General features: G+C 43.2%; 1 protein-coding gene across 6 annotated transcripts in view; it reads left to right on the top strand.

The window, feature by feature from the left end:
- The window catches only part of usp33 (ubiquitin specific peptidase 33), a 156,905-nt gene that overhangs the window by 97,132 nt on the left and 47,700 nt on the right, over positions 1-12,073 (top strand). For all 6 annotated transcript variants that reach the window (XM_063064734.1, XM_063064733.1, XM_063064732.1 and 3 more), the window contains 3 exons: positions 28-73; positions 5,179-5,359; positions 8,386-8,512. In XM_063064734.1, the coding sequence (XP_062920804.1) occupies positions 28-73; positions 5,179-5,359; positions 8,386-8,512 (354 nt within the window). The remainder of the gene's footprint in view (positions 1-27; positions 74-5,178; positions 5,360-8,385; positions 8,513-12,073) is intronic.

Below are 12,073 nucleotides of genomic sequence, written 5' to 3'. Positions count from 1 at the left end.
TTACCCAGCATTTTCTTGTACTTCTAGGTTGAGAAATGGTGTAAAATTCTGCAAAGTGCTAATGTTACCCGAGGTATGTACCACTGCAGTAAGTCTATTGTTACTTGGAATTTTATGTTTCCACTAGCTAAATAAACTTCTGGGTGTTTCAACAATTCAATTATTCTGTGGAATTCTGAGATGGTACTTTTAATCTCCTGCTTTGCATTTGATTTAGAGCTTTATACAATTTATTCATTTTTTTGTTTGAGGATCTAGGTATTGCTGGCAAGACCAGCATATATTGCCCAACCCTAACTGACCTTCAGAAAGTGATGGTGCATTGCCTCTGCCACCCTTCTTGTGAGGTTTTCCCACAGTTCTGTTGCCCTGAGGCAGATCTAGGATCCAGGGCCAGTGGTGCTGAAGGAACAGGAATTTATTTGAAATTCAGGATAGTATGCTACTTAGAGTGGAACCAGCAGATGGCGATGTGTCCATGAGTCTGTTGTCCTTGTCCTAGATGACAGGGGCAGCAGGTTTGTTCATGGTACACATTGAAACCATTGTTCTGCTTGATGGAGCCAAATGGTTTTGAGCACAATGGCTCTTGGAATTGCACTCATCCAGACATGTGAAGTGTATTCCTCCATATCCCAGACTTAATGGAAATGGTGGAAAGACAACGGTGTGTATGGAGATGAGCCATTTGTTGCAGGATACCTTCTAACTTGCTCTTTAGGCATGGTAGTAATAGTGATCCCCTAATTTTTTTATGTTACGGAAGTCAATGATGCTGTTACCTTGGATCGTCAAGGCTCGATGGTTAGATGCTGTCTTTTTGAAGATGGACACTGACACTTTAGTGGCACTAATGTTACTTGCAACTCATCAGCCCATAGCTAAAGCGGTGTCTAGATGTTTCTGCATACAGGCACAGACTGTCTTATATTTTGAAGATTACCAATGGAATTGAGCATTATGTAATCATCAACAAACATTCCCCCTCTGATTTTCCAGTGGACGGAAAGGTGTTGATGAATGGCAATGGGCAATGACCTGAAGAACCAGTATCGGGGCAATTGAATGCTTGACCTCCAATACTCCTGACCATCTCCCTTTTGTATGTAATATATTTTCAACCATTGGAGATCTTTCCCCTTGATACCTGTTAATTTCCATCAGATTAGAATTCTTTGATGTCAAGTGTAGTCACACATACCTCACTTGTGTGATTCAGCTCTTTGGTCTGTATTTGGAACCACAACGTGGTAATGTCTAGAGCTGAGTGGTCCTGGCAAAACTCAAATCAAATTCTGACGAAGAGCTTCTGACCTGAACCATAGACTGCTTCTCTGATCTTGCATGTTATTTTTTACCTGTAGATGTTAGTTTATTCTACATTGTTAGTTTTGCCTGTTCTTCCTCATGCACTGTGTAATGATTCTAAAGTTCTAAGTAAATTTTGTTTTTAGAGTACATACATTTCACCACATACGACCCTGAGGGTTTCTTCTTCCTGCTGGCATTCTCAGCAAATCTATAGAACAGTAGCTATTAAACAGGATCAATGATTATATTAGATTAGATTATGAGGGCACTTAGTCCTCATTTATTGTCATTTAGAAATGCATGCATTAAGAACTGATACAATGTTCCTTCAGAGTGATATCACAAAAAAAAACAGGACAAACCAAAGACTAACACTGACAAGACCACATAATTATAACATATAGTTACAGCAGTGCAAAGCAATACCATAATTTGATAAAGAGCAGACCATGGGCACGGTAAAAAAAAAGTCTCAAAGTTCCAATCGACTCCCGATAGTCCTGATAGCAGGAGGCAAAAGGGAGAAGCTCTCCCTGCCATAAACCTCCAGGCACTGACAACTGCCGATGCTTTGGAAGCACCTGACCACAGCCGACTCTGAGTCCATCCGAAAACTTCGAGCCTCCGACACGAGCACCATCTCTGCTGAGCGCTTCGACCCCGCCCCAGCCACCGAGCAACAAACAAAGCCGAGGTCTCGGGGCCTTCTCCTCTGGAGATTCTGGATCACACAGTAGCAACAGCAGCAAAGAAGGCATTTCAGAAGTTTCTCCAGATGTTCCTCCGTGCTCTCATGTCTGTCTCCATCAAATCAGGATTGTGCACGGCACCCTACTTGACAGATAACAGATATCATTCACCGGAGTGGCCGCTGCATGCTGTGTCACGCCGCCATCTTCTTCTCCTCCAATGAAAAACAAACTGCAAATATAAGTAAATAGCATTAAATAACGAGTATGAAATAACAAGATAAAGAGTCCTTAATGTGAAATCATCGGTTGTGAGAACATCAGAAATAGAATGAGTGTAGTTATCCCCTTTTATTCAAGAGCCTGATGGTTGAGGGGTAGTAACTGTTCTTGCAAGTCTGTGGTGCGAGTCCTGAGGCATTTCTACCCGATAGCAGCAGCGAGAAAAGGGTATGCTGTGGGTGATGAGGATCTTTGATGATGGATGCTGCTTTTCTATAGCAATCTTTCATGCAGATGTGCTCAATCAGTTGATCTATTTGAGCAGTATGCAAGCCAAGGTTTTCACTGTGTTGAACTGCCTCTATTAGAGGACTTTAGGTTCAGACCCAGGGAATAATTGTCAAACACAATTATTAAAATTACATACTGTTTATCAGCAAGCTTTCGTCACTCAGTTAAACTACAGAGTCCTGCTCACAGAGCTTGGGAAAATCTGCAAATCCAGTGAGCACCTGAGTACTGTCTGAGCTGCTGTTATACGTCCGTTATCACATACATACTTTGATGAGGGTACACAGAGCAGCTTTCTCATGCAAGAAACACTTCTTTGTTCATACATTATTTTCACAGCACAACTTGTAAAGCTGCCAATAAGTCAGTTAGGTTTTAGCCCTTTTAATTCTGCATATAATTCCTCAACTGTACGTCATCATCATTATGTGCTGTGTTAAATGACATGGGTGACCATGATTGTTTTTGGCAAATATTTTACATTACCTCTTCTGAGTAGTGTCTTTACAAGATGGGTGACCCCAGCCATTATGAGTACTCTTAAGAGCTTGTCTGCCTGGTGTCAGTGGTCGCATACCCAAGATTTGTGATATGCATCAACTGCTCATACGACCACCTACCACCTGCTCCCAGGGCTTCACATGGCCCTGATTGGGGGGCTAAGCAGGTGCTACACTTGCCCAAGGATAACCTGCAGTCTAGCGAGACAAGAATGACTTGCATCTCCTTTGGTAGAGACATATCTCTGCCCCGCCACCCAATACCTTGACACACATCATCATAATAAAAAAATTTCCAGTATCTGCAATTATTTTGGTTTTTCACAGCAGTGATTGAATTATTGATGAGTGGAGGTTTACTTGATATCATCACTGACAAACCTTGCCATCACTTTGCTGCTGTTTAGCTAATGACCTTGGAGTTATATTTTTTTTGCCTGATAGCCACTTAATTGTCCACCACTATCTGTGAATCGATGCAGCATGACCAGTATTTCAAACTGATTGCTTAAGGTATAAGATCACTTGGCTCTCCCTATTCCATTTTGTTTTTCTATGTCTAGCACATCTGCATCCCTGTGGTGCATCTTGACTCCGTTAACTTCTCAGTTTTAGTTGCGCTGCTTCTGCCATGTGGTTCTGCGCTTCTCCTAAAACCAGGATCAATTCTTGGCAGTGCTTCTCGTGCTGCGTCATTTCATTTCAGTACACTTTACTCTGAGGCTTCTGTTGGTCAGAGTCAACTATGGATGTTGTGTCCTAGTTGTCTAGACACACAAGCCAGGGCAGTACAATAGGAGAACAAGGTGTATCCATGTAGCAGACTCCCCCTCTCCATGCATCTGATGAATCCAAAGCAGAGACTGATACAATTTGGCACCAGCAGTGTCGCAAAGTCTACTGGTCAGGACTGCTTTAGGGACTCCAGCTCCAGATTTTACCCTTGGGGTTTACAGCTGAAGCCTTCTCCATGAGTGAGATAGCTGCAAGGGAGCAGAGGTTTGAGATCAGAATTTTTCTTCTCCTAGGTGAGCTGCCAACCAATGCTTATGAGGTCCATCTGCCCGGATCAACTGGCTTTAAGGCTCCAGTAACCTGCCTTTGCTCTTCTCCTGTCAGTAGAAGCTGTTCCATTGGGCTTAGTAGCTAAGCCACAATTATGTTGGTGAGGTTGAGGTCAATCAGATTCAGTCACTACCTGGCTCTGAACCAGTTTTTTCCATAGATGCTGCCTTGCCTGCTGAGTTCTTCCAGCATTTGGTGTGTGCAGTCTGGTAGCCATTTGTGTTCGGAGTCAGTCATAAGTGGTTCTACCCTTGCTGCTGCTTCCAAATACTTTTCAACATGGAGGCACAATGATACATCAACTGAAGGGGGACGATCGGTAATAAAGGGGAAGGTTCCTTTGGCCATGTTTGATCAGATGCCATCCCTGACTTCATGAAATCTGGAATCAGTATTGAGGGCTCTCAGAGCTACTTCTAACTTGCCTGTACACTAATGCTAATCCGAAAGCCACCTCTGGTGGCTGCAGCTGGCAGAACCAGACAGACCCTGGGATTGTTATGAAGGAGTTTAGCCTGTTGTCCATAAGGTATGATTCTATAAGTAAAACTACTTCAGGCTGTTGCTTGAGCCATCTGTGGGACAGTTTTCCAGTCTAGGTACAAGTTTTGTTTGTGAATTGGATTTTGCAAGGTTTCTTGCTGAGTTGTAATTGCAGGAATATACTTGCATTAAAAGGTGGATGCAGGGGCTCCCTTGTTTGCTCCCAGAGTTGCTCCACAGGTCAAAAAGTCTAACACTCAGCCACTAATCTGGGGCAGTTCTCCAGCTTGATACTTTAGTGGTTTGGGTACTGAAGCATATTGGAAATCAGAAATATCAATATTGATTTCCATGAATTCCCATTGCAAATTAGATAATGGAGGTTGGTCATTATCCATCCTGCTGGTAAAATCTTGTTTCACACTTGAGTTGAAAGTCGTGGTTTCATACCCCACTCCAAGATGTAAAGAAGTAATTGAGATCACCTCGGTTTATGGGATCATAGTTTGGAGTGTGTCTTTCATAATTAGTTCCTTAAGTAATTCAGTTTTTAAATTAATGAATTGTAATTGAAGATTTTGAAAGATAAAATCATAATTGCACATTTTTGTTTGTAGATTTTATGCATTCATTTGAAGCGATTCAGACACGAACTCATGTTTTCCACCAAAATCAACAACCATGTGTCATTCCCATTGGAAGGACTTGACCTTCAGCCTTTCCTTGCTAAAGACAGCCCTTCTCAAATCACAACGTATGAACTTTTATCGGTTATCTGCCATCATGGTACAGCCAGTTGTGAGTATACTTGATTGAGATTTCAGTATAATGTCTTAAAGCCACAATGGAGCTGTAGTATTTTTGGAAAAAATAATATAACTGTTTTAAATCAACATATTGAGTACTAACCACTCATGCTTAAAAGCCTCTGAGTACTCCATGAAGAGTAATAATTTATCACATTATTTTGGTCTATATTTTGCTCCTGCCGTTTCTGTTTACAGATCATTGATGTAGAATGATAGTTGCATTTAAAAATGTTTTTAATCCAAGTTAATGTCTTTTAAATGTAAGCACAAGAAAGTTTGCAGATGCTGGGAATCCAAAGTAACACACACAAAATGCTGGAGAAATTCAGCAGGTCAGGCAGCATCTATGGAAATGAATAGATAGTCGACGTTTCAGGCTGAGACTCTTCTTTGTTTCTTTCTGCAGCTAGCTAATGAAGTAAATGTAAAAATTAGATATTGCTAACCAGGATTTCTTTGTCCAGCATTGTCTTTGATTTCCCCTTTGCATTATACCATGGTTCAGAGGTGGTGAACTTCAGACTGGCACAGGGGTGCCACACAGTTCCAATGACTTTCATTTAATCCTGGTCTCCAGTACTAACTATGTGAAGCATCACTGTCTGGGATGGAGAGGCTACTGCTCAGGACTGAAAGAAGCTGCAGAGGGTCTTAAATTTGGTCGGTTCCATCTCGGCCACTAGCCTACAAAGTACCCAGGGCACCTTCAAGGAGCGGTGTCTCAGAAAGGCAGCGTCCATTATTAAGGATCTCCAACACCCAGGGCATGCCCTTTTCTCACTGTTACCATCAGTAACAGCTTCTTCCCCTCTACCACCTGAGTCCTAAATAGACATTGAACCCATGAACACTACCTCACTTTTTTAATATACGTTTTTGCACGATTTTTAATCTATTCAATATATGTAGATTGTAATTAATTCACTTGTTTATTTTTTTTCCCGTGTTATGTATTGCATTGAATTGCTGCTGTTAAGTTAACAAATTTCACAACACATGCTGGTGATAGTAAACCTGGTTCTGATTCTGATTGCACATTCTCCCTTAGACAGACATTGCCAGGACTTGAGGATCTGAGTTAAAAGGAAAGGTTGAATAAGTTGGGACTTTATTCCCTGGAGTGCAGATGAATAAGGGGGAGAACTTAAAGAGGAATACCCAATTATGAGGGATATAGATAGGGTAGATGAGGCTCATCAGCCATGGTTGGCAGCTCATCTAGGAGAAGGAAAACTCTGAACTCCAATCTTTGCTGCCTTGCAGTTATACCCACTCATGGGGAAGGCTTCGGGAGTGACCTCTGCAGGAAAAATGTGGAGCTGGAGTCTTACGTTGAGTTCAACACTGATTACAACTCCTGCATCGCTCCTGGTGCCAAACCGTATCAGCCTCTGCCATTCCTTTGGGTTCATCAGAAGCATGGAGATGGGGAGCTTGCTACAAGAGCAGCAGCTTGCTCTCCATATTGTACTGCCCTGGCTTACATACCTAGATAGCCAGGACGCGACATCCATGGTTGACCCTGTCCAATGGAGGCCTTGGTGAAAGCATGCAGGTCTTTCCTCTCTCAGGCTGGGTGAGACTAGAACTAGAGGACATAGATTTAGGGCAAAAGGTGAAATGTTCAAGTGGAATCTGAGGCAAAACTTCACTCAGGGTGTTGAGAATGTCGAATGAACTGACAGCAAAGTAGCGGATGTGGGTTCAATTGTAACGTTAAGAGAAGTTTGCATAAGTACATGGATGAGAGAGGTATGGCCAATTCTGATTCAGTTGCAGGTTGATGGGACTTGGCAGAAGACTGGTCCAGCATGGACTGGATGGACCAAAGGGACTGTTTCTGTGTAGTGGTTTTCTATGATCATGTGGGTTTCCCTCCAGGTGCCCTGGTTTCTTCCCAGATCCCAAAGATAGGCTCATTTGCAGGTTAACTGGTTACTGTAATTGCTCCTGGTGTGTAGGTGGATGGGTGGAATTAATGAGCACATGAAGGTAGGTTGCAGCCAAACATATTCAGGCATCCTAATGGTAGTAATGTGGCTTGGAGTTTGGTAGGTTCTTCAATGTGGAGGATCCATCTTCAGAACTGCCCTGGAATTATGGACAGGCAACAAAGCCATGCCCCACAGCTACAAAAGCCATCGGAAATTTTTTTTAAATTCATTGTCTCTAACAGTTGGGGACATAAACATTATTGGAATTGAAGTAAATGATCAGTAGTTATACCACATAAGAATAATTTAAGACATTGTTCAGGAGGTCCGTTCAAAAGTTTGATAACAGCAGGATAGAAGCATTTTTGAGAATAGTGTTTTCAGGCTTTTGTACCTTCTGCCCAATGGGATGGAGGGGGGAAATGAGAATGTCCAGGGTGGATGGGATATTTGATTATGCTGGCTGCTTTACTGAGGCAGCGAGAAGTATAGAGTGAGTACGTAAATGGGAAACTGGTTCCTTTGTTTCATTAAGTGCAACCGTGAACAATAGCCAGATCAGAAATGTAGAGTGCATAGTTTTCTCTGGGTGCTTCAGTTTCCTCTGTTAGTCCAAAGACGTACTGGTTAGTGTGTTTTATGGTCATTGTAAATTGTCCCATGATTAGGCTAGGTTTAAATCGGGGGCTTCTGGGTAGCATGGTTCAAAGGGCTTGAAGGGCCTATTCCACACTGTGTCTCAATAAATAAATAAATTTATTAAAGCAGTAAATATAACCAAGACAGATGAAGGCAAGGGATACGTTTTTAATCATAGTCGCTGAAGTTCTATATCTCTTAATTTCTCTCCTTGGATCTCTGGGAGAATAGAGAATTGAGCTTTTACTTGCCACCTGTGGAAAATTGTTACCAAATTCATAAGTATGCAGGAGTCCTGGTCATATTCCCTACGTACTAATAGTAAACGCTAAGCCAGTGGCCAAGGAGGTTTATTTAATAGTGCTTTTCTCAGTGTACCTAATTTTAAGATTGCAAAGCGTTTGCTCCAGTTTAGATTTCTCATTTTGTTTTCTCACTACAGGTGGCCATTACACTGCTTTTTGTCTAAATGAGCTGAATGGTCGATGGTATGAGTTTGATGACCAAACTGTGTCGGAAGTGTCTGAGTCGACTGTGCAGAATGCAGAGGCTTATGTGTTGTTCTACAGGTAACTTCCTATTCTTAATGAAAGCCATTGGCTTTTGTTTTCAATGGAAAGGTGCATGAAATGTAGCGGTTAGCACTATGCTATTACATCTCGGGACGTCTCAATTCAGAGTTCAATTCCGGTGGGGGGGTGGGGGGCTTGATAAGGGTGTTTAAAATATTGAGGGGGATTGATAGAGTTGACATGGTTAGACTTTTTCCATTGAGAGTGGGGAAGATTCAAACAAGAGAACATGAGTTGAGAGTTAGAGGACAAAAGTTTAGGGGTAACATGAGGGGGAACTTCTTTACTGAGAGTGGTAGCTGTGTGGAACGAGCTTCCAGCAGAAGTGGTTGAGGCAGGTTCTATGTTGTCATTTAAAGTTAAATTGGATAGATATATGGACAAGAAAGGAATTTAGGGTTATGGGCTGAGTGCAGGTCGGTGGGAATAGGAGAGGGTAAGAGTTCGGCACGAACTAGAAGGGCCGAGATGGCCTGTTTCCGTGCTGTAATTGTTATGTGGTTATAAGGAATCTCCTACTCATGGAATGCGTGGGGTTTTTCCAGGTCCTGCGGTTTCCTCCCATAATCCAGGGATGTCCCAAGTAAGTTAATTGGCCAGTGTAAATTGTTCCATGATTAGGAATATATTGGGGTTGTTGGGTGGTGTGGCTCATTGTATCTCTAAATAAAAAATAAATTAAAATAAATAAAATTGTGGCCTCATGAAAGACCAATCCAACATTTCCCCAGCCCTTGTCCCCAATAGGAAGTGTCAATTTTGGCCTTTAGAGCACAAAGTTTTGGATGGAGCAACCTTGTATCATCCTCCATGATTTTGTGACAATGGACCTGGTTATAACATGGAACACTTAAACATAGTACAAGGTCCTTTAGCCCATGATGTTGTACCAACCTTTTAACCTGCTCTAAGAGCAATCTAATCCTTCCCTCCTACATAGCCTTCCATTTTTCTATCATTTACGTGCCTAAGACATTGTTAAATGCCTCTAATGTACAGGACTGCAAATGTCATAGGTACATATATGTAGTTAGAGTGCCTAAGACTTTTGCACAGTGCTGCAGTAATTTCATGTCTTGCACTGTACTGCTGTCGCAAACAAAGAATTAATTTCATGACATGTGAGTGATCATAAACCCAATTCTGATACAGGTTTCTATTGTGGACTGAGAATGGGAAGTAGGAAGGAAGCGGGGGGGGGGGGAAGCAGGAAGCACCAGAGAGACATTCTGTAATGATCAATAAACCAACTGTCTGGAATCAAATGGCCTTGCCTGGTGTCTCAGGGCTGGGTGTGTTGGCACTCTTCTGCCACCTGTTCCACACCCCTGCCGCAGTGCGCCACCCTCACCATTCTCAACATCCTTCGCTTCTACGAGATTTAGAAACACACTCTCTGCTCCACGTTAACAAATACAGTACTATGCAAAAGTCTTAGGCACCCTAACTATATACTGTATAAGTGCCTAAGACTTTTGCACAGTATTGTGTCTGTCACTACCAATATCCTTGGCAGGGTGTTCTATGGTTAGTATGGGTACTTTCCTTTCTAGGCTGCCAAATTAAGTTCCACCGTCTGTGTTCCCTAGCTATGCCTGCCTCTTCGTTGGTTATGTGGAACAGTCTGTGCTCCAAAGCTATTCTGGTACTGCTCCCCAACTTTTCCTTCGGTACATTGACAACTACATTGGTGCTGCTTCCTGCACGCATGCTGAGCTCGTCAATTTCATCGACTTTACTTCTAACTTCCACCCAGCCCTCAAATTCACTTGGTCTATCTCGGACACTTCTCTCCCCTTTCTCGATCTCTCGGTCTCCATCTCTGGAGACGGACTGTCCACTGACATCTTCTACAAGCCCACTGACTCTCATAACTACCTCAACTATACCTCTTCCCACCCCGCCACATGCAAAAATACCATTCCCTATTCCCAGTTCCTCCATCTCCGCCGCATCTGCTCCAAGGATGAGGTTTTCCGTTCCAGGACATCTCAAATGTCCTCTTTCTTTAAGGATCGTGGTTTCTCTTCTGCTGTCATCAATGATGCCCTCACTGGCATCTCCTCCATTTCCCGCACTTCGGCCCTCACCCCATCCTCCCACCACCACAACAGGGACAGAGTTCCTCTTGTCCTCACCTACCACCCCACCAGCCTCCGGATCCAGCACATTATCCTCCGCAACTTCCGCCACCTTCAACAGGACCCCATCACTAAGTACATCTTTCCCTTTCCACCCCTCTCCGCCTTCCGCAGGGATCGGTCCCTCCGCGACTCCCTGGTCCACACGTCCATCCCCACGGATCTCCCACCTGGCACTTATCCCTGTAAGCGCAAGTGCTACACCTGTCCCCACACCTCATCTCTTGCCACCATTCAGGGCCCCAAACAGTACTTCCAAGTGAGGCAACACTTCACTTGTGAGTCTGTTGGGGTCATCTATTGCATCTGGTGCTCCCGGTGCGGCCTCCTCTACATCGGTGAAACCCGATGCAGATTGGGGGACCGCTTCGTCGAGCACCTCCGCTCCGTCTGCCAAAACAGACAGGATCTCCCAGTAGCCACCCACTTCAACTCTGCTTCCCATTCGGATATGTCCATACATAATTGTATAAGGGCTAAGAGACTTGTAAAAGAGCGCCTGAAGGCTTTGTGTGTCAATGCAAGGAGCATTTGTAACAAGGTGGATGAATTGAAAGTGCAGATTGTTATTAATGATTATGATATAGTTGGGATCACAGAGACATGGCTCCAGGGTGACCAAGGATGGGAGCTCAACGTTCAGGGATGTTCAATATTCAGGAGGGATAGACATGAAGGAAGGGGAGGTGGGGTGGCGTTGCTGGTTAAAAAAGAGATTAACGCAATAGAAAGGAAGGACATAAGCCAGGAAGATGTGGAATCGATATGGGTAGAGCTGCATAACACTAAGGGGCAGAAAACACTGGTGGGAGTTGTGTACAGGCCACCTAACAGTAGTAGTGAGGTCGGAGATGGTATTAAACAGGAAATTAGAAATGTGTGCAATAAAGGAACAGCAGTTATAATAGGTGACTTCAATCCACATGTAGATTGGGTGAACCAAATTGGTAAAGGTGCTGAGGAAGAGGATTTCTTGGAATGCATGCGGGATGGTTTTTTGAACCAACATGTTGAGGAACCAACTAGAGAGCAGGCTATTCTAGACTGGGTTTTGAGCAATGAGGAAGGGTTAATTAGCAATCTTGTCGTGAGAGGCCCCTTGGGTAAGAGTGACCATAATATGGTGGAATTCTTCATTAAGATGGAGAGTGACATAGTTAATTCAGAAACAAAGGTTCTGAACTTAAAGAGGGGTAACTTTGAAGGTATGAGACGTGAATTAGCTAAGATAGACTGGCAAATGACACTTAAAGGGTTGACGGTGGATATGCAATGGCAAGCATTTAAAGATTGCATGGATGAACTACAACAATTGTTCATCCCAGTTTGGCAAAAGAATAAATCAAGGAAGGTAGTGCACCCCTGGCTGACAAGAGAAATTAGGGATAGTATCAATTCCAAAGAAGAAGCATACAAA

The sequence above is a fragment of the Mobula hypostoma genome, chromosome 12 (genome assembly GCF_963921235.1).
Source record: "Mobula hypostoma chromosome 12, sMobHyp1.1, whole genome shotgun sequence".
Lineage (NCBI taxonomy): Eukaryota > Metazoa > Chordata > Chondrichthyes > Myliobatiformes > Myliobatidae > Mobula > Mobula hypostoma.
The sequence above is the reverse complement of the archived record's forward strand: the minus strand, read 5'-3'. Positions and strand labels throughout refer to the sequence as shown.